The 22009-nt window shown below is 42.8% G+C and overlaps 1 protein-coding gene and 1 long non-coding RNA gene across 4 annotated transcripts in view; one reads left to right on the forward strand and one right to left on the reverse strand.

The window, feature by feature from the left end:
• PPM1L (protein phosphatase, Mg2+/Mn2+ dependent 1L) overlaps positions 1 to 22009 on the forward strand; it is a 102412-nt gene that overhangs the window by 70590 nt on the left and 9813 nt on the right. For all 3 annotated transcript variants that reach the window (XR_011338109.1, XR_011338110.1, XM_069865149.1), the window contains exon 3: positions 18460 to 18621. Coding sequence is in view for 1 of the 3 variants with exons in the window: in XM_069865149.1 (XP_069721250.1) it covers positions 18460 to 18621 (162 nt within the window). In the remaining 2 variants the exon portion in view is untranslated. The remainder of the gene's footprint in view (positions 1 to 18459; positions 18622 to 22009) is intronic.
• LOC138724831 (uncharacterized) lies at positions 16866 to 19355 on the reverse strand. Its single transcript, XR_011338113.1, has 3 exons — positions 18822 to 19355; positions 18409 to 18590; positions 16866 to 17612 (listed from the first exon to the last, which is right to left on the reverse strand). It is a non-coding gene; the product is annotated as an uncharacterized lncRNA (long non-coding RNA).

A 22009-nucleotide genomic window follows, 5' to 3' on the forward strand; every position in this document is an offset into this window, starting at 1 on the left:
GGCTCCCTCAATGAGTGATGGTGAAGACACTGCTCTCTTTTTCTCCAGTTCTCTTTAACCATTTGTGGCTGAGAGCTGCCACATACATCTCCTTTATCCTTTATCTCCTTTTTTGCCAACCAGCCTCAGGCTGCCTTGTAGTACAAAAAGAGATTTTATATTTAGAGCGTCCCCATTTGGGGATTTTTCCTTCATTCCCGGTGGCACTTTCTTGTCCTGTTATTCCCCTGACTGTACCTGGCACCGTGGTCCCCTGGGGGAACTGTGCTGAGTACATTTCCAGGTTTTCCTTCTGGCTGTTTTAGGCAGAAGCCTTGAACTCATAACTGGGTTTTTCATCCTGTTCCAATCATGTTTACCAGACACCAGCCCATGTAGATCGCTCTTTTGTTTTGTGGAATCCTGCTGAAGTAACCGTCATCAGAGTTTTTCGTCACTCGCCCAGCTCTGGAACCTGGTGACAAGCTGGTGTTATTTTGTCCTATTACTTTATACTTAGGCTGCAGTCCCCTGATGTACTTAAAATGCTCTAACTACTTCTCAACTTTGTTCCGACTCCTACTCAGACTCCCACTCACTAGCAATACGATGCTCTTAAGCTACTTTGATCTCGAATGCGCTCAAGCAACTTAAAGTGCCATTTGGAGACTGCGTGTTCTGGGTCCTTGCAGGGCTGTGAGCTTCAGTAACTTCAAGTAATTACAGTGCTCTGCTACTTTATCAATTATAGTCATACATGCACCTAATAAATAAGCCTGATTCTCTTAAACTGCTTTGATCTTGAATGCTCTCGAGCGCTATACGGTGCCATTTGCAGACAACATGTCACATACTTAAGGACTCGGAGTCATATGAGTTTTCAAAGGACAGCAGAGTTAAAATGAGGGCACAGGATATTTGTTTAATCACACAGCCTGGTTTCAATGATGCATAATAAATAAGGTTCTAAAGTTGTTGGTTACTGTTGCATCTGTTTATCTTTTTTAACACAGAATCTACCAGTCCAATGACTCATGTAAATCTTTCCCCTGGCTTGGTCACTTCAGCTCTCCAGTCATTTTGATTGACAGAAGCTTGTTAGGAAGGAAAAAATGCAGTGGAGAAATCACTGATTCCTGTCAGAAGAAAAAGCAAGCATTTTCCTTTATTGAAAACTGTGTGTTTGTATAGAGAAAGTATAAACATCTGGGGATTTATATCATGCAATCAGATGGAAATGAGAATCTACTCAAATAACTAGTTTAGAAAAAGTCCCAGCATATACACACACATTCAGAACGGATAGAGACTGCAGCTTGCTGTAAATAAAAAGCCAGAATTTCAGCTTTCCAATCAGGTAGACACACCTCCAGAGATTAAAATACAGAGATGGAGCCTGTTCATCATTGTAATCATGTCACTTGTTTACTACAGAAGCAGAAACGGTGCTACCTGCTCTTGAAGTAAGATCTGATTGTGAGCAAAGCACAGAAAATGGGCAGTTATATATAATTGCAGCAGCTGTTTGTGATCCCAACTGCTCCAGCTATTCAGCGCTCAAGCAGTTGTGCTGGTGACATTTTACTTTTTATTAGACCTTTTCCATACCAGAGTCAATTTAATGAGAAGATCAAGCTGCCAATGGTACATACAAAATGAAGAAAGCAATCTTTAAAAATCAAAATGGTGAAAATGAAAGCAATCGTGGGCAAGGGCAAAATACAGCTTTGTCTGGAGCGAGGCTATGTGAGACATCAGCAAAACCCATCCCCAAGAGCACTGTCAAGGGTTTAATTTCTGTACACATGAACAGCTGGAGTTCTGCTACGTGTCTGCTAGGGAAACTAGAAAGAAGTGATATAAGAGGTCAGCAGGTGATGGTGGCAGGGTGCTGCACATAGGGTAACACTTCCATGGCAAGGGAACAGACCTTTTCTACCCAGGAAACCTTTCCCATCTCTCATCAAAAGACCATTTCATAAAATAGAACCATAGAATCATTGGAAAAGACCTCTAAGATCAAGTCTAACCATCAGGTCAACACCATTGTGCCTGCTAAATCATGTCAGAAGTGGCACATCTACATGCTTTTTTAACACCCCCAGGGATGGAGACTCCCCAACTTCCCTGAGCAGCCAGTTCTAGTGCTTGACCACTCTTTCTGGCATTTTGCAGCATGCTCACCCTCAACCACCTCCCTTCATCCCAGGGATGTCTCCCAAAGCAGGTAGAACTCATCTGCGTCCATTAGCCAGAATAAAACAGAACTGAACTAACATGGCTTGGACTTCTGGTACAATTTTGCATGTTTATTTGGCCTTTCTAGCAGCCTGCAATATTAATAATGTGCAGCTTCAATGGACTCGACATCCTAATACCTTTTTTTTAAAAAAATCTTTCCCTCAGGAAATCAGTGTATCAGAACTACCAAATAAAATGGGTTCGTCTAAAAATAGTCAAATGTTGACAAGATTTTTAGTGAAGTTTGTCTAAAGAAGCTTTATAAAATGAAAGCAGGCCAAAAGTGACAGATGGGTACAAATCCTCTCATAATCTTTAAATCCCTTAGTTTAAAAAGTGGCATTCTTGACTAGCTAAGGCTGGGTTAATTTTGTGCAAGAATATTTTTTTCCTGTTGAAGCTTTATTGGATGTTAATCCTATTCCTTCCATTTAGAGCATCTCTGAGCATCTCGGGTGGGCAGTGACTACTCTCTACAAAGACAAGTTTAGAATATGTAAGGGCACTTTGGCATTTCACTCGTGTGCCAGGTAGCTAAAGCCTGCTAGGAGATTCCGATGATGTGTTTGTACTGTAGTCAATAGGTTTTTCTTTAATGGATGGCCCCTCTCCCGCAGAGTCCTGTTGATATTGAGTTTCATTATTGTGCGACAAAAAAAGATGAATTTCATTTTTCCCTGCCGTGAAGCAGTCATGAAAGATACTGATATTTGGGCACTGTATCCAGAGCCAGATGTCAGCCCAAAGCATGTTTTCTTAGCTAGTGTAATACAGGGTGCCCCACGTTTCCCAGAGCCACCTGCAAGGACAATGCGTGGTTGCTCCTCCACGCGTCCTCCCTGGGAGGGAACAAAATCTTGTGCCTGGCCAGACCCTGCGTGCCTCTCCCTGTAGATGTAGTTTGCCTTAGATTTCATTTGAAAACCTTTAGATGCAATTGATGAGCACCATCACTTGAGATGATCACTGTCAGTTCCATAGCATTTCTTAAAGTGAATTTTTATGCTAGAAGTCCATGTCCCAAATTGCCTGAGTACTCCAATTTTAGCAACAAAATTTATTTTCTGCTGAGATAAAAATAAAATGTGTTAGTTACCACTACAACATATTGCAGCATGTCTATGGATGAGATGAGGGTTTGTACTCTGCCTTCCCCAGCCCTGCCAGGTGCTGTGCTCTCCCTAGAAATCACACAGCCCTTCAAAGCATCGTCCTCCGATTCTCACTCCTGGCATGATTTAGTATATAATGAATGGATAATGATTTAAATCAACTCCTCACATTCAGCCAGTATTTCTGTGCTTCACGGAAGGCTGGGTCTGATTTCTGTAGGAGCTGCAGCTGTGAAAACCTGCTGCAAGCATAAATCCAAGGCTTAGACCTTCGTTCCAGCTGTAGGACTGCAACCTAGTGTAGATCCAGTCCTGTAGGCATTTGCTGTTTCTATTAAAAGTACAGAAAAGCAAAAAAAATCCAAGGTTAAACTTCAGCCCAAGAGACTGGCAAATCCATCTGTTTCATGCTAGTGTCCATGCTAGTGTGGTCACGCTGGGTAAAAGTTCACTTTAATCATCAAGGGGCCGATGCTTCCCTGTTTTCAATTGCAGTGATTCCTTTCAGGCAATGCAGGCAGGTGCATTCCCTCAATAAAAGAGACTGCAAGGAGAAAATGAGAAAATTAAAGCAGTAAAATTGCACCAGAAATATATCCTATAATTTGGGATAATAAATACTTTGCTAGGGAAAATCCTTTTTTTCCCATTGCGAAGAGCTTTACCAGGTAAAGTCATCATCACGCTACACTGCAGTGAAGGTGAAGTAAGTTATCATTGCCGTGATGCTTATTTTAAGGTTGTGCTCAGCAGTAATCCATTAAAAATGCAGGAAGAAATCTGTTGGGTTTGTTATGTCCACCTGATTTAAAATGAAATTTTTAAAAAGCTTCTCTTAAAAGATTCCTCGGGGCATGGTTTTGATAGATGGGTTTTGTTGTGTCCTGTTCTCACAGGGCTTTGTCTTCGGGGAAATGCAGGAACACACTTTGAATAGTGTCATCTCGTCAGCCATTTAATTCCTTGTCCTGACAAGGAGCCTTGGGAATATTTCTCTTCCAGTCTTGGCTACAGTCGTTACCAGTAAGGCAGGGTATGGGCACGCTCTGCTGAAAGCATTAGGAGGAGTGGGAATCTGTAATCTCACAATTATACAGTGATCGTGGTCCTGCCAGAACATGTAATACTGCCAAACATGACATTACTTCAGTCTAAGAAATGGCTGGAAAAGCTTTATTTAAGTTTTTAAGAGGGATTTAAAGAGTAGGAAGGAAAGTCAAGCACTAAACACAGTAAAAACAACAGTTGGAAAGGCTGTGGGTTGCACAGAATATACAAGAGCATATAGGAGAGCCATAAAGAAGCTGCAAGGGAGAGAAGAGCCAGAAGCAAAGTGTTCTTCTGAAGAAAAAGCATGTGCAGGCAAAGAATGGTTGTAGTAACCGATGTGTTTGTAGTATTTCGGGGGATGTTACTGGGGAGGCTTTGTGTGCAAGACCCCCCCTTGGCAAGACTGTAGCAACCCAGTAAATTTATGTTCTGGTTTGTCTCAAACACATTGCCCCAGCAGATGTGTAACTAACAGCACTTGAATGTGTCAGGCAACATTTATTGCTGTGCCAGAGGCTTCCTTCTGAAAAAAAGGAACAAACCAGCATGGCCAGCAGGCCACTGCAGGCAGCAGCTTTCTCTCCAGCCCAAGTTAAAAACGATTTGTAGGCATTTGATCTCAAGAACGTAATCTAAACCAACTCCCTTCGCTGGGTCTTTGGTTGCTGCAGTGAGAACTCACCATCATGCTTTTCCCAGATAACAGAGTAGGACATTTTCCTCTTTATAGCCAGGTGATTATTGCTGAGCGTATTTAATCTCCGCCTTACGCCCAGTGCTTTCTTTGCAGTATGTGATTTCTTTTACGTACTAAGGCTGCATGTTAAGCCTGGCCACCAGCAGTGAGTGCTCTATTTTTCTGCAGAGGACCAGTACCTGCAGCAGAAATCACAGGTTAGTCACCAAAAGTAGGATTTTTCTCTTTTTCCATCCTCCTTATGAGGAACCGCTGAGAGAGCTGGGGTTGTTTAGCCTGGAGAAGAGGAGGCTGAGGGGAGACCTCATTGCTCTCTACAACTACCTGAAAGGAGGTTGTAGAGAGGAGGGTGCTGGCCTCTTGTCCCAAGTGACGGGGGACAGGACGAGAGGGAATGGCCTCAAGCTCCACCAGGGGAGATTTAGGCTGGACATTAGGAAAAAATTTTTCATGGAAAGGGTCATTGGGTACTGGAACGGGCTACCCAGGGAGGTGGTTGAGTCCCCTTCCCTGGAGGTGTTTAAGGGACAGGTGGATGAGGTGCTAAGGGACATGGTTTAGTGTTTGATAGGAATGGTTGGACTCGATGATCCGGTGGGTCTCTTCCAACCTGGTTATTCTGTGATTCTATGATATCTGCATTGTAGACACCCAGTTCTGGGCAACTCTTCTGAAGCTCTTCAGTAGTCGTTGGAAAGAAGCTGGCATTTCTGGTATGATTCAGGGGTTTAATTTCGGCATCTGCTTTAGTGTGTGCAGAGTCATATCCTAATCATGCCCACTCTTTGCTGTTGGCTGGGAGTCAGCTTTTGCTCACAGGTAAAAGACAGGTAGGCAGCTTTAGCTGGGAGCTGAACACCAGCATAAGTGTCTCTTGTCAGTGTACACATAAACCCATTTAAATTACAGTTCAGAGTGTTGCTTCCGTGCAAATCATGCAACTCTAATTTCTTATCTTGGGGGTCTTCCAGCATTCTGAAATATTGGCAATATTTGTAAACAGCAGACATATATTTAAGCCAGCCCAAGCATGTTGTATTCTTTTACTCCATTAAAATAAATTTTTATTATTCATATAATTGTAACCTTTCAGCAGAAGCTCAGAGCAGAAATAGAACTTTGACAGTTGCCTACTTGCCTGTGAAATATTCTTCACTTCCCCATCAATTTTTGAAGCAGGTATTCAGCTATTTAAATTTGTCAGCTAGCAGTCAATTTTTTAGAACCATTGTAAATGCTAACAGTACTTGTTTCAGTGTGTTTGGTAAATATACATTGGGTAAAACCCAAAATAGATGGTTTTTTATATGTCTGGTGAAACCTCTGTGCAGTGTAGGTGCAATGGTGACTACAGGGCTGTGTCAGTGAGTTAGGGAGGTTTTTGTTAATCACATGAAGTGAACTGTTCTTACTCAAGCATATGTAACTATTTTCAGTCTTGCTGTATGAATGCCGTGTACCCTTCACTTTTGTATTTATATTTGTAGCAATTAAGAAAAAGAATTAAAAGTTTTATTATTACCGAAGTTCTGCAGAAAGAGAAGAACCCAACGCAGCCCTGCAGAGTGATGAGATTCAGAATTGTAACAGAAAATGTTTTTTAAACCATTTAGTTGTTTTAATACTAATGATTACTCACGGACCATTTCCTTTCTGTGTACTTATTGATTAAGTCTGGAAAGCATCTTAAATCACAAACTCATATTTAGGTATTTAATTCAGTCAGAAGTTTTGATAGAGTTGGTTCAGGTTCGTGCACAGGGGAGGGGTGGTTTGATGTCTCCCACATTCGGGAAAGGTTGCTCCTCCAACCTTGTAAAGGATTTTTTCAGGAATGCCGCTTTGCCACTGCCTGATTGCCATCTTCTGTGTTTGTATCTTTGGCCTAATGAAAGACTTTAAAAGTATATAAGCTCTGGAGAATTAAAACCACTGTTTGAGTTTCATGTTGCATAAGATTGTGTTAGATTTCATTTGAAAACCTTTAGATTCAGTTGTTGTGCACCATCGCTTGACATGGTCGATGCCAGTGCTGTAATATTCTTCCTTAAATTCCGATCCATGCCGTGCATGAGTAACAGATGTGAGTGTGGATTTATCTTTTTTATTATTATTTGTTAAAGAGGCGTCAGACAGAGATAGCATTTGAAGGCACAGCTTGCTAGAAATTCAGTGTAGGCGGAGTGAATATCTGTTCCAGGCCTCTGGAAGGAAGCCATCTATCTCAGCAGAGGTTTGTCACCTGCTGATGGATGCAGAGATGAGTGCCTGAAGGCTCTTGTGAGCTGCAGCAAAGGCAACAAAGTTGATTCTGCCTACAAACCAGATCTATTTGGGGATCCTTATTAAATTTCCCTGCAGTATTACCCAGACAAGCATAAACAGCATCACTGTACCTGGGTGGAGGCACAAAATCATCACGGAGTACACCTTTGCAAACCCTTTAATTACACCTGCAATTGCTAGATATTAGTATTGAAATTAATCTCTTCAGTCTCACTGCTCCTAGTTTTGCTACGTCATGTACGAAAAGCTAATATTTGGGTTCTTCTGAAAGCATTTTAAGAGGAGAATCATTAAGAAGAAAATACATAGTAATAAAACCAAGACCATGCACATGCGCAGATATTTATGGTCTAAGGGTGCTGCTGTGTTTCTGGAGATCACTTGTTCTCTTGCACACATCTTTGCGTCATCGGGCCGTGCAGTTTGCACGTTCGCAGCAGCGTTCAGCCCGTGCTGAGCCCTGCTTTGCATGCACAACTGCATTGCATGCCACAATCAATCACTGTTAGCCTTTTCCATTCTTTCCTGGTGCTTGAATTAAACATGGGGAGGTGTAGTAGGGGAAAAAGGAGCAGGAACAAAAGGAGGCTTTCCCTTCTCAAGTGACACTTTCTTAAAATCCTTTTCCATAACCTATAACAACCCATTAAGATGAAGAAGTTGGTCATAAACAGGCAAAAACTGACTTTTCCTTGTGCCTTAAAGCCTTTCTAACAGTGGCAGTTGCTGAGTTTTGGCAGTATTGGTGCCTTCTGCTCCCTCTGTCTGCATCTTTCCATCAGCTCTGGGATTACAGCTGCCATTAGTTTGCACCTATCTTTGGAAAGGTGTCTATCTGGATTTCATCTGCCAGTTGAATTTGCTGCTCTCATACAAAAGTTCCCCCCAGCCAGTGCTGTTTTCACTCAGCTGCATGCCAGGAGGATGATTTCCAAGGGGATAGTTCTACCCCAAAAGATGGATGTTCAGCAGGTGTGAAGATTTTTAACTTGCAAATGGACAAAGTAGGGTTTGATACAGAGAACTGGAAGATACAGCTGGACAATATAGAAGGAATAAAGTATGGTCTGAGGTGACTTTTGGTCAGCATTAGAAGATGATTAGCCCCTGAGTTTGATTAACTTGAAAAGTGAAAAGTCACTAGCTCAATTTAAGCTGCAAGCCTTGCTCAGGCCATCCAGCCTCAATTTACAGCTCAGAAAAATCTGCATCAGCAAATTCTGTGTGTTGCATAGCAGAGGGGATGGGGACAGGGTGAGGCTCTCGAGATAAATCACAAACCTCCTTAATTGTGTGTAATTCTGGTGCATTATCACTCCTCATCCCTTTTTTTCCTCCTGCTCCCACTCTTCTGTCAGTGCAGGAGGTACGAAGTGAGATTGCAATCCCTTCGGACAGGGTACGTGTTTGTATTTGTAATTTGGCAATACACCTTGGGCACCGAAGAAGTAAGTCTTAAATACTTCCTTGCTGTACAGCTCTGCCTGTAGACTAATAAGTTTCTTATTTGTTTAGGAGTTAACACCAGCGATCCGTCTTGCCTCAGGGCCAGCTGGAGTGCGAGGCAGGTATTTACAGTGGCCCTCCTGGAAATTAGCTGCAGCCTGATGGACGGTCCTGCCTCCAGTAGGTGTTAGTCCTCCGTAAAACCCAACTCCAGGAACCAAGGAGTAAGGCAGTCGTAGTAAAAACCATTCATCAGATACAATTGCCAGCCGCAAGCGACCAGCCCTGTTAAGGCTGAGCGAAGCAGAGATGCACGCAGCATCTATAATCTAGCTGCTAGTTATGCTGTTTGTGAAGGATTTGCTAATTACACGTCTTGATTTCAGTTCAGTGCCTACCCGCTGACACCTTATTTATAGCTGCTGCTTTAAGTCTGGTATTTGTGGCTCAGGCACCACATGAAAGTGCAGGTCAAGTCCTGGGATTCAAGTGAAATTCTGCAGCCTTGATCCTTGAGTCAGGAATGAGATAAAGCCAGAGATGTCCCAGGACTTGGCACAAACTGGAAGCTTTTATTTTTTAACAAGTGGGATTTTCATTTTGCTCCTCCTGATGATGATTATGGGCCTCGTTACAGTTGAAATTCACTAATGAAAGCCTGTTGAGCATCTAGCATAACATTTTCTAACTAGGTAAGGTCAGTCGTGCTCTTTAACGGCCTCGTGGGGCAGCGGCATCGCTGACCTTGCTGCTGACACTTAAAATCACCGAGCATTGGCTTGGCCCAGTGCCACCAACAAACTTCTGCTTTGCTTAAAATGTGGAGTGGTTTCTGCATCAGCTCAGTACCAACCTGACTCCCTCAAAGTCAATTAGTGTCATAAACATAACATCTTTAATGTCCTTAGGCAGTGTGATTTATTTTTTTTTTTTAGCGGGGGAGGGCAATCAGTTTTGCAGACTGTGTTTTACATTGAAATTTGATGTATTTCCACAATGGGAAATGCAAAGCTTTGGGATATTTCTAATGGATCTCTGGAATTTCTGTCTTATAGATCAGAGAATTTCGGACAAATCTTAGCAAACAGGCTATGAATATCTCGCAATAAAACTTCTAGTAGCTTTTATTAGTTTTTAAACTTTTATCCGGCTCTTCCTTAGAAAATTTGAGGTATTATTATTTTGAGGGGACATCTTTCCCAATTGAAAACATAAAACTCCTTCCTGAACACCCTAAGAAGTCCACATGAGCAGCTTTTGTCAGCAGAGATGGGTATTTTTCTGGGCTCAGAAGGGTTGTGACCTCCTCCAGCTCATCTTTCAGTGGACATTTGACCCTTTAGAAATCTCACTGCTTCGTTCTTAAGATTGGATACATCCAGTTCAAAGGAGATAAATTACATTAAATTGCCCCTAAATTTTAGTTCTGCTGTAGAGAAGGTCTAGAATTTGAAGAAAACATATTCAACAACAGATTGGGGCCAGGGTGGAAATTAGGTGTAGTTCCTATCTGAAAGCAATGACTGTTGGTTTTCAGTTTATACAACTTGTTCTTTCAGTGGTGAAAAGCTGCGTGCTTGCCGTCATTTGAGCTGGGGACTGCTCTTTGTCTGCTCTGCCTGACATCTCTAAACCTCATGCTGAACCAGACCCTTCATTTCTATTGCTTGGCTTTTGTAGCAGCTGGTTGCAGCTATTGTAGGAATATAGTTTGAAATAGCAGTTGCAGGATCCCTCTCTCTATATTCACTACATTGCATGGTCATTTTAGTTTCCAGAGCTTCAGGAGCTCTTACAATCAGAAGAATTCAGACTTTGCCCTGATCATATTCGGCCTGTGAGTAACAAAGGCTCACATGGAAGTGTCAGCTAGAGATTTCTTTTCCTCTCATGTCCAGCCCTTAGTGCAGGTTTTTGTTCCTGTCGTATCGCTGCAAGGCTGCTCGGGAGGTTTGACTGCTGCAGAATCATAGAATCATAGAATAACCAGGTTGGAAGAGACCCACCGGATCATCGAGTCCACATGTGGTTTTCTGCACTTTATTTAGCCTGGTGTAATACAGACATTTCTACCCAGGAAAAAAATTAACCATTTTCCACATATTTCTGCTTCTAGCATATTAAACGGTTGAGTGTGATGTTCAGGTGAAACTAAGTATAGGAGCGAAGCCAAGAGACCAACTTTTGAACTGAAACAGAGATTCCTTTTGTATTAAGATTATTTTTCATAAAGACAAGAAATTAATCAGGCAGCACAAAGGTGGGAGCAGTCCCCGTGTCCGTGGCGGTATTGATGAGGCAATGTCAGAGCAGTCTGGAAGATGGAGAGGCTGCCCAAAAGGATTTCCGTTTTCCAGTAATTAACTTTTGTTACCTGATGCACAAAACTTCCTTCCATCTCTTGTTTTCCTGCCTGGAAGACACTTTTAGTTATTTTTTACTTAGCTTCATCTCCATGAATCTGTGAGCCTGTAAATATATCCCATATTACTGCATATGATGAATATAATATGATTAATAATGCACAGGACTGAGTTATCTGTACATATTCATTGATTAAACAGGAAAATAGGAGATATCTAAAGAAAAATACAATATAGTTCTCTGTTTCAAGTACAAATTCTTAAAATAATACTGAACACAGCCAGATAGGAATAGTTTCATGATGGAAATTAAGCTACGATCTTAGAAAAACTTGAAGTGATTTCTGTATATTTCTAAGAACCCGATGTTTCTTGTAATCTATTTTAAAAGGAGAGAGTTCTTCTACATTTAGAGTTAAAAAAACCAATTATGTTGAGATCATTAAGGTATTATGAGACCCTCAATTTTCAGAATGGTTCATGCTTTAGGGAACTGTCTTGTGCAGAAGAATTTTGCTGCATTAAAGAAGGGGCAGGTGCAGCTCATTTGTAGGAAACACCAGCACTAAGGGGATTCAAGGACGAATGCCTGGGTGATGTATAGGCAATTCAGTCCCATGTACCTTGCAAGGCATTTGAGGAAAAGGAGGTGGGTGCTATAAAAATGCACATGTATTTTTGAGCAGTTTTGTGAGCGATCAGCGGATTGTTTGATTCGCAGGCAGAGGGCCCAGTAATTTGCTGAAATTGTGTTATATTTTGGAGATTCTAATAGCATTGTCTCTAATCTGTGTTGCTTCTGCTAAAAGAAATTGAGTAGCTACTTAAACATTTCAGTAACCTTTAAAGGAGTAATGATGAAAAAGACCTAACGAGCACAATTAGCTTGGCCTTTCACAAAATGTTTGATGAAGGTCGGATGTCATTAGAGAAGCTGAGAATGCACATGAGAAATGGTGCCTTGATTAGAAACCAGGTAAGGAGGAGGCAAGCAGATATCCTTGGGACCTAGCAAAAGGTTTTGCAGTGATCCCACCCTAGTTACAGATTGTTAGGATCGATTCTGTTTGGAGAACTATTGCTTTCAGGACCCAATTTATCTCTCCTTTTCTATGCAGCCGTGCTGGCTTGGGGAAGCATCAGAGCAAGGAAAGAGCTTCAGCCCCTGCAGTTCCTGTGTTCCCCCTACTGCTGCAGCATGAGTGGAACATAAATGTCTGCTGCTTGGTTTTATCGTTGCTTATCCTATAGATAAGCAGTGGATAATTAAGTTTATTTTTATGGCTTTGGATTAGAATTGGTGGGTCACCTGGAGGGCACGCAGAGGCGGCATCTCACACCACTTTTCGTCTGTATTCCTGGTGACTGGGAAGCAGTCTCTCCCCTTATATACTTGCCCTCCCTCATATACTTACTCACAGTGTTTTCCTCGGTCTTGCCTATTCCATAGGCTATAATCAAAGTTTTATTTGCATTGCCTGAGGGGTATGTGCAGAGCATGTAAAATAGAAATTTAGGAGACACGTGGCTGGTCTCAGCGGGGGGAGCTGAGGCAGATGGGCACAGAGGACAGATATATTAATGATAAAAATGTCACATATCTGCCCTGAAAACTGCTGGAGTCTTATTGTTTAGGATTTAAAGTCCCTGTAAGGCAAGTGGAAATGCATGGTCTTTAAATGAGAAAGAAGCTGCATGCAGTGTGAATTGCTAGTGGAGAGTAAATATAGGTCTAGAATTTTTTTATCCCACTTTCTGCACTGTTCTGAGTAATTCTGTTTCCTTCTGGAGGTTACTGAAGCTCGAAAATACTAGTTCTTGCTTAATTATTGTGTGAATTCAAGCTTGAGCATTGTTGAAAAAAAGATGGGAGGGGTTTTTTGAGTTGTTTTTTTGTTTAGTTTTTAATCAATCCAGCCAATTAAATACTGAATTTCCTGTTCTGCAGTCACTGTGAATGCATTTCTGCTCCGAGGCTATGGTGGACCTCTACTTTCCAGCTGTCAGGCACCCCTGGACTGCTAATATACGCCATCAGTTTGCCAAAGGGGGTCCAGACTTACCAAAAAGCAGTTATGACTGCGGATTTAACACACCTCCCATCGCCCTTGGAGTCACTGATAAGGTGGGACTGGTCTGAGATGTAGTTCCATCAGCAGTTTGCTAACCCAGCTGTGGCGTTTGTGTGGTGGCAATGAGATAGTAGTTAGCTGTGCAGACAACATCTCGTGTGTCCTCATGGCACACCACCAGGGGAGTTTGGCACGTGTGAGTTTTCTATGTGGGCTGGTACCCGGCAAGCCTGACTGGGGAACACGGGGCTCCTGCTGTGTAAACAGAACATTTTCCCCAGCTCTGTGTTTGACCCTGTGAAACACGGACTGCAAAAGCCACGTCCATCCAAACAACTGGGATATTCCCTTTCCAATGAAGGTTACCGGGGATCTTCTTCCCTGCGGCTTCACAGTGGCTCCAGCTGGTGCAGCCCATCTCCACCTTCTGCAGACCTTCTCCAGGGCTGCGCATCCATCCCCTGTGGAGCTTTGTGCACTTCTAGTCACCGCCTTGTCATTTTCTGGTCTCTTTGCCTGTCTCTCCATCTCTCTCTAAAAATTAATATTGATTACATTTGGGGTTTTTTTTCTTTCTCTTGTCACTTTGCTTTGTTTCCAGAGGTGAGATGAGACTAATTTCCTATTGCGTAGACTTCTGTTTAATACAGATGAGCCATCACAAGCCCTACCCATGCGGGGATTAATGCAGCTTTCAGCCCTTTGGGGTTTAATGCTTTTAGGCCAAACACTTAAAAGGACGGTGCTGGTCTCTCTGAACATAATGGTGATGTTTCTGTTTCTGAGGTCATCCCATCCAAAACAGGCTGCAGGAGACAGTCAGTGAAAGTGTTGGGATAAATATCTGCAAAGAAAGCAGGTTGACGCTTAATTGAGAGCAGAGACCCGTCTGGGATAGTGGAGAAGCGGATCCAGAGGTCTGTATGGGAATGTTGGCCATGTGTGTCTTTGCAGATGGGGTTACACAGAATCATAGAATCATAGAATCACCAGGTTGGAAAAGACCCATTGAATCAACGAGTCCAACCATTCCTATCAAATACTAAAGCGAGCCTAGAGAGGGGACTGGGGGACGGTCAGAGACTGGATTTGAGAGAGGACAGGGATGAAGTGGCCTTCAGAAATGCTTGTGATTAGAGAAGCAGAGGGGAAAACTGGGAGAGAAGTGTCTATCAGCCAAGGTGCAAGGAGCTAGCACTGCTGGAGGCAGATACAAGGGATGAGAAAAGCTCATTGTCCACACCATGGCTGGAAAAGAGACTGCAAACAAGTATCTTCAGTGACAGCCATAAAAATGGTCAAGGATAATGACTTTTTTTAGAGAGGGGCATTAGGAAGATGCACTGCAAAAGAAAAGAGCCAAAGAAGCACAGAGATGAGGTGATGACAAATAGAAAATGTTAAAACCAAGTCACTGGGGTAGGAAGATAAGTCGGTGGGAGGAGCACACAAGCGACCTTGGCACATGCTCTGCAAACTGGGAAGCAACAGTAGAAGATAGGAGGGAGAAGTCTTATTTCCCAGTTTTGTCTCACAAAGAGATGCAAAAGAGCTATGGAAAAGTTCGGAGAGGAATGAGAAAAGCAATGAGAAGGCAGCCGTGGGAAGGCCAACTGTTCAGGAGGAAGAGCCTTGGTTGAGGACTTGTGCCATTTAAGAGCCTGAGGTAGGGGCAGCTTGGAGGTGTGATTTCTCATGATGGAGGGATGAGCAAAAGCTCAGGGTTGAAAAGAGTGATGAGGGGTAGGAGGAAGGGAAGAGGTTACATGTGCTAATGGCCTGAAACCTGTGGGGCACGAGAGGCTTGGAAAACAGAAGGAAAACTCAGCAAAGAGGGAGAAAAGAAGGGCTGGCGAGATGAACCTGTTTCTTATGGAATACGGTGAAACAAGGGCAGTGGGGGGATTTCAGCCAAATTCATCCATCTAGAGCCCAAGAGCTCATCCCAAGCTACCCCACCAGCAGGGACTTGGAGCCAAGCGTCCACTGGATTTTTTGACACCACATGCAAAGCATGAGATCTCCAGCAGCCACAGGGTGAGGTGGATCATGCCAGGGATCCCAGTGCCTTTTAATGTATGAGTCAGGTCTTGCTTGCACTCTGGTGACTTCTCCTTTCGATAAAGCAGTTATCTAAAAACTGGTAGAGCCAGCGCAGCCTTGACTTTTACAAAATGCCTTGTCTGATACTAAAATACAACACCAATAATCTTACCTGACTGGGAAAAAAGAGAGGGGAAAAAAAAAAAAAAAAGCCCTATCTCTGCAGCCAGTGTAGTACAGGTTTTAAATTTTCTGGTGATTTTCTTTGTAAACTGCTCAGCAGGGCATTATTCAGGCAGCTGTATCGAGGGACTAATATAACATGTGTTCTCAATTTTAGACCCTTTATGTTGGGAATTTTCCATTGTGCAATTGCATTAAATCTGAGGCGGCTGACAAGAGCACGATGTTTTCTAACTCTACACAAGGTTAAATGACTGAAATAAAAATAGATGGAAAAGAAAACAAAGTAAAAGAAGTTTGCTTTCTCATGTAAAGGCAAGCAGTGGCATGGGGTCAGTGGCTTAACGATAGCCCTGCCATCAGTCAGGGACCGTGAAACAACTGATCCTTCCCAAATCACTTTGGAAATTATCTTCTGTTTCAAGAGCTCTTTCACTCAGGCTGCTCATATAACCAAGAGGACTGTGTTCAAAGTTATCATTTTTGTATAAATTGTGGTAGTAATGACTATATTTGTGAGGCATTTCACTTTCTAACCGCCAGGGATCTACGATGTTATTTGCAGTATTTTCCTTACTAGGAAATGTATGATTGTTACTACTGCCTGTAGGAAAAATACACGCTGGGCTGGTGTCACGGGAAGGGGAAGGCAATCTGCAGAGCAGCAGGGTGGTCCTGCACGCAGGAGAGTTGATGAATTTAGAAATGCAAATCTCAGACCAAGACAGCAGCGAAAGGTAAAGCAGGAGCTCTTCAGAAAGAAGCATTTGTTGGGTGGTGGATCGTGGAGGTTTGCAGCTTTATGTGCGGCGCATGGGTCTCTCCTGCAGGATGCTGGTATCCTTCTGCAGTTGGTTTTGGCTCTATATTCCTATCCAACAGAGCTTTCACTTCTCCTCCCATTTTAAATCACACAGGTGGTGTTTCCAAAACAGCTGCAAAAGCAGCTTTTCTTTTTGTCTCTGAAGGTCAGACACCTACAGCAGGTACCAGCCCTCTAGTCTCTCACAGATTGTCAGCATGATGCTGCTTGAACATTTGTTAAGCAAAGTTTCCTAAATAAAAGCAAGGGGGGGTACCATTTATTGCTATTATTTTTTTCCTGAAGGAGAGCTTTATGCATTTGCAGAGTTACTGGCTTTCATTAAGGTAGAGAATGAGGTGACCTCAAACACTAAATCCCATTTTGTTCTGCTTGTGTCATCCACTGCACCGTGCTGCAGCAGTTTGTACCCTCGTTATAATCTTGTGTCTTTATGTTTTGGATATTGGTATTTTCATTACCAAGCCCTCTAGGGTTAGAGCGGATCTATTCACTGGGGTACTAAGGCCAAACACCTGCATCTGAACAGGGCAGATGATTCTTCACTCTCTTTGGTGCCATCTCATTTAGCCTTCAGAGGAGATAGTTCTTGAGCAGGCAGCTCATTTTGCTGGGGATCCTGGTGGATGGGTTCCTCTGCCAGTCCTGGTGCTAGGTGAGCCATTAAATTGTGCAGGTAGCAGGGCCTTTTAGCGACAGATGGGAAACTAAATCCATTTAGGTCTGGAATGCGTCAGTCAATTGCAAAGAAAAATAAATATGTATGTCAGTCTTATGAAAAAATAGCTCTAGTTTAGGGCTGTGCAATAAGGACCATTAAGTTAAAAATAAATTTTCGGAACACAGTGCATCTAAACACAACTTGTTTATTACTGGCTATTTTATTTATACCAGTCATGGGATATTCAACTACTGACATGGGAACAGCAAACCATAGTTTTTAACTCTGGATGTGGACAGCAACACAGCAAGTGGCAGCGATGAGAATTCAGCTTAAAGACCACAGAACATAGATATAAACCTAAATATAGCTCCCCAGGAGCAAAATCAGGGGTCAGGATGTTGCGGAGGATAGGCAGTGCTGGAATGCCCTGTTACGCGCATTTTCCTTAGAACTGCATCTTTGTCTGATTAAAATCTACAAGCAGAGTCATGTTGCTTTGTGACACGGCTGCTGGTTGAGTTTCATCACTGGGGCTCTTCTTCAGGCAGGCTGGCCCCAGCACTTCTTCCAGGGCACCCCAGCTGTGGATGCACCTTTATTTAAATGAATAATCAGATGTAAATTAACAGCAGAGGTGAAAACACAACCGTGTGCTTCTTTGGTCTACCTAAAAGGGAAAGAAAGCAGCCATTAAGTTAATTTTATTTATTGTTGAAAGATACTGGAATACATCAGTAAAAAATTTAGCAGTCATGTAACCTAAACTAAGTGCCAGGCACATTCCCTTTTAGTGTTTGTTAGTGCATAGCTAAAAAGTTACTTGCTGTCTTCCCAGTCTAAAATATGAATGAAAATGTGTCATCTGGTCCAAAGCCCGTGCGAGGAACATGTTATAGCTTGAGTGTTTATGAATACAGCATGGACTAGCTGGAAGGGGCAAGTACAGAAGAGTCATGGTCTGATGGGCTTTGCTTTGCTCAATGTTCATTCTACTTAAATGAGACAAATAAACCCCAGAGCACTTGTAAAACAGCTAGTTTTTCCAATATTTTCCTGCCTCCTTCGCCAGCAAATGCTATGCCTGGTGGATACAGTGGCTATTGACTAATTACATTTTCTGTGTATTTAAAGGTTAAAGTAATTAAAAATGTCTAATCTTTTCCTCTTTTCAATAAAAAAATAAAAAGCTTGAATGCAATTCTTGAGGGCATGAGGGGAGAGAGCTCTAGTTTACCCAGGCACGGTCCAGTGCCGTAGTTTCAGTTCACAGAAGCTGCACTTGGGCTCTGGGGCTAATTTGTACTTTTAATACATCTCTTGGCCATTAGGAAAAGCAAGACTGGAAGACACTCCTCCCACTTCAGCCCCTCTCTGCTATTATTAATAGGAAGAACATTTTCCTGCTAATCTTTTATATAACCTTTCATATATATATATATATATATATACACACACTCCTATATGTTTGGTTTGCTTCCCATTCCCCTCTGATTTTTCCAGGTACAACTTGTCTGATCGCACTGCTGTCGGATAAAGAACTCACAGTGGCCAACGTCGGCGATTCTCGAGGAGTCTTGTGTGACAAGGATGGGAATGCTATCCCCTTGTCACACGATCACAAGCCCTACCAACTGAAAGAGAGGAAGAGGATTAAAAGAGCTGGTGAGTTGTAACATTTTCGCTTTGGATTGAAAGTTCATCGTTTTTCTTCTCTACTCTGTCAATAATAAAGACTTTTACCCTGAGAGAGACTGGAAAGTACTAGACTGAGGCATCAGCAGATAAAATCTTCCATTATTAATACAGCACTTCTCAATGGGATGTCACAGTGCAGACAGAGAAATGGAAGCAGATTGACCTACCCCTTAATGAGCCCGTGTCGGAGTAAGACGGGCAGCTTTCATCTCCCACAGCCAGCTGACCGTCCCAGCAGGTTCTTTGCGATCTCTGCAGGGAGCAAATTAATAAACAGGAGCAGCAGCATTACAGGCTGCTTCACACCAAACCGTATCAGCAGCCTCAATCTGAGAGGCTGGGTCTGAAGCAGAGTAAGGTTTAGTTCTGAAAACAGGCAGAACATGAATCCGATTCATCAAAGCTATTTTGTGTTCCCATGTAGTGATTGCTAATGAGTGCAAACATGTAAAATTGTAGCAGGGGCAGAGGGAAAGAACATAAGAAACAGCAACCTTTCGGCAACAAATCCTTCTGGCTTTCATCACTTGTCAGTTTAGCAGCCTTCTGGGCTAGAAGTTACATTTGGATCATCAAGTTTAACAGCCAGTTCTCCATGAATTTGTCAGTCTCTTTTGAAGCCATTTCTGCTGTGGCTCCCGCAGCAGCCTGCAGCAGCAAGTTATTTGATGAAGGGAAAAAGTTCCTCTTGTTTGTGTTCAACCTACCAATGAGCGCTGCCTCCAGAGACACATCGCCTCTCTGCCTGCACATCTTCATCTGTAAAGTGGAAATAACAAGTTTTTCCCTGAGTATAAAACATTTTCAAAACCTACAGGTTATCAATATGCTCACAGCAGCATAAATGCCTGCACATGCGCAATGAGCGATTTCCTCTCAGTTTGCTTTTATCAGCAAGGAGGTGTAGTAGCAACAAGGATCCTTCCTGCTGCTAAACAGAGAGATGAGGTCCCGAATGTTCCCCAAAGGGGAAGAAGAAGTATACAGATCCTCAGAAGAAGGTACAGGAAAATGTCTCACTTGCCTTCAACACAATGCTTGGTGAGGTATCAATAAAACCTCAACGCTGTTCTGTAAAATTGCTTCCCTCTTGGCCAAGTCCAGGACCTTTGTGCAATTGTTCACTTAGACAAAGCCTTCACTTAGGAGAAAAAAAGTACTATGAGTATTTCTTTTATGGAGAAGTGAGGCTTTATAACACAGCAATGTGGAGGACGATCCTGGATTTTTATGGGAATTGCCAGCTTTGGAAGGAATTATTTTAATAGACAGGTAAACGTTACAGCTATCTGCAGCTAAACAAGAAATATTCTACCTTGCCTGGTGACTTAATGAATTCCCTACTCCATTACCTGTTGCCCCATTGTGTTGTCACAATTGATATGGCTCATTGTGCAGTTAAAATCATACAACCACTGTACATTACTGACTCATACTTTTACATTTTTGGAACATCCCTTCTTTACATACAGCAAGTGCAAAATTGAACCGAAGTGCCCAAACTGAATTATCGAGTCTCCTTTGCTTCTGTGACAAAAGTGCCTGACTTCTTTTCACCAGCTAGATACTTTCTTGTCATGTAGAACTGAAGAAGGTGACAATAACCACATCATTCTGTTACAGTTTGGTTTTCCAGCTTTACTTTGCACCTCAAGCTACACTGTCCGGTGCCCTATAGGTAGCTGTAAAATGACTGCGCATTTGTGTTAGTAGGATTAGATTTCATTTAAAAGGGAAATCCATACAGCCACGGTTGAGGAAATATCCTTCAAACCTCAGTCTGATATAAATCAATTTGAGGCAGCCTGAAACAGCAGCTCAAAGAAAAGCGTGACTTGCCCCCTGCATTTCAGTGGGGCGTTAACATTGGGATGACAAGTCCAAACTAATCCGTCGTTTCTTGCTGCCACGGTGGATGTTAAGGAAGCTCACTGCTTGCTGCTGTCAGCAGTCAGTGAATTCAGTCCCTCTCTTTTCCCCACCCCCCCCAGCAACTGCATACAAAGTCTTAAGCCAACCCACAGCCTGAAAAAGATTCCCTTTTATCAGCCCAGCCAACACAAGCAGCTCTGGAACAGCAGCCCCAGAAACCAATGCCCAGGTTTCTCATGGAGTTCCTGCAGTGCTATTAGAAGTCTCTGGTACCCAAACCTGCAGCCAAGCACTAGAAGGAAAGACAGCAGCTAAGAGAATGAAGCAGGGCCCTCGATTTTGAGCTGAGGTGCCACATCCTGCAGGATTCCCTGTTCTGCATCATGGCTGTGCAGTTAACAGCACCGATCATGGGGTTTTTGTCAAGCCTGACTGTTATTTTCACAAGGGGCTGGCTGATATATGATCACAAGTGCTGTGGTGCCGCTCATCTCACAGCTGAATGAGATCAGGGTCCCCCCAGTCTGACTCATTCCTGTGGGATAGGGGAATGCGTGTCCTGTGGCACAAGGATGATGGTTTTCCCAGAAAACACAAGGAATCTCCTTCTGATCAGGAGCTGGAGTGAAGGATGTAGTGTCAGCATAAGAAGTGGCCTTGAAACAGCCATGGATTTGTCTTGTGAAGAAACACTCAGTTGCAGAACCACAAGGTGACTGTTGCTGATGGAAACTTAATCATTCACCTTGAACACAATCCTCAGAGCTCAGCTCCTGCTAACATGCAAAACGTTTGCACGGTTGCCAAAATGCTTCTGTTTCTTTCATCTCTTCTCCAGTGACAGCCAGCACAGCAGAACGTTTGCTCTTCCATGAGCATTTCTATGTATTCTGCACAGAGGGCTTTATAAAAGAAAACATTAGAAGTGCCAACAGACACTTCAGCAAATCACAGGAATTCAACTTATGCCATAGGCAGTTCCAGGCGCCGTGTGAGAGTGGCACTGAAAAGTCACTTTATACATGTAAGCATGACCTGCAAAGACTGAGAAAGCATGCAGCAGCAGCAGCAGCAGCTGTCTCCTCTGCAAGTACCATAACAGGGGCAGGCACTGCTGCCCTCTAATTGTCTGTAAAATATCTACTTGAAACTGCCTCTTCCTAAGTGCATTTTACTTCCCCTGTTATTTCAGTACCTACACGCAATTACAGTCCAGTTGCTACAACCCTATCACTTAGGAAACCCCTGGGCGGGGTTTGTTTGCACATCTAAAGAGGAGATGCAGTAGGCTCATGGGTCCTTAGCTTTTTTGACTGTGGAAAGAAACGTCTTCATCGTGGAGACTCCATAGAAGTACTCATGGAAACAACCAGATAAAAAGTTCTGGATTTGATGGTTTTAACACAAATCAAGTTTCAAGCTCTAAACAACAGTGAATCATTAAATGAAATATAATTTCACCTGAAAGCAGAAGGAATTTACA

Source organism: Phaenicophaeus curvirostris, chromosome 10, assembly GCF_032191515.1.
Source record: "Phaenicophaeus curvirostris isolate KB17595 chromosome 10, BPBGC_Pcur_1.0, whole genome shotgun sequence".
NCBI lineage: Eukaryota > Metazoa > Chordata > Aves > Cuculiformes > Cuculidae > Phaenicophaeus > Phaenicophaeus curvirostris.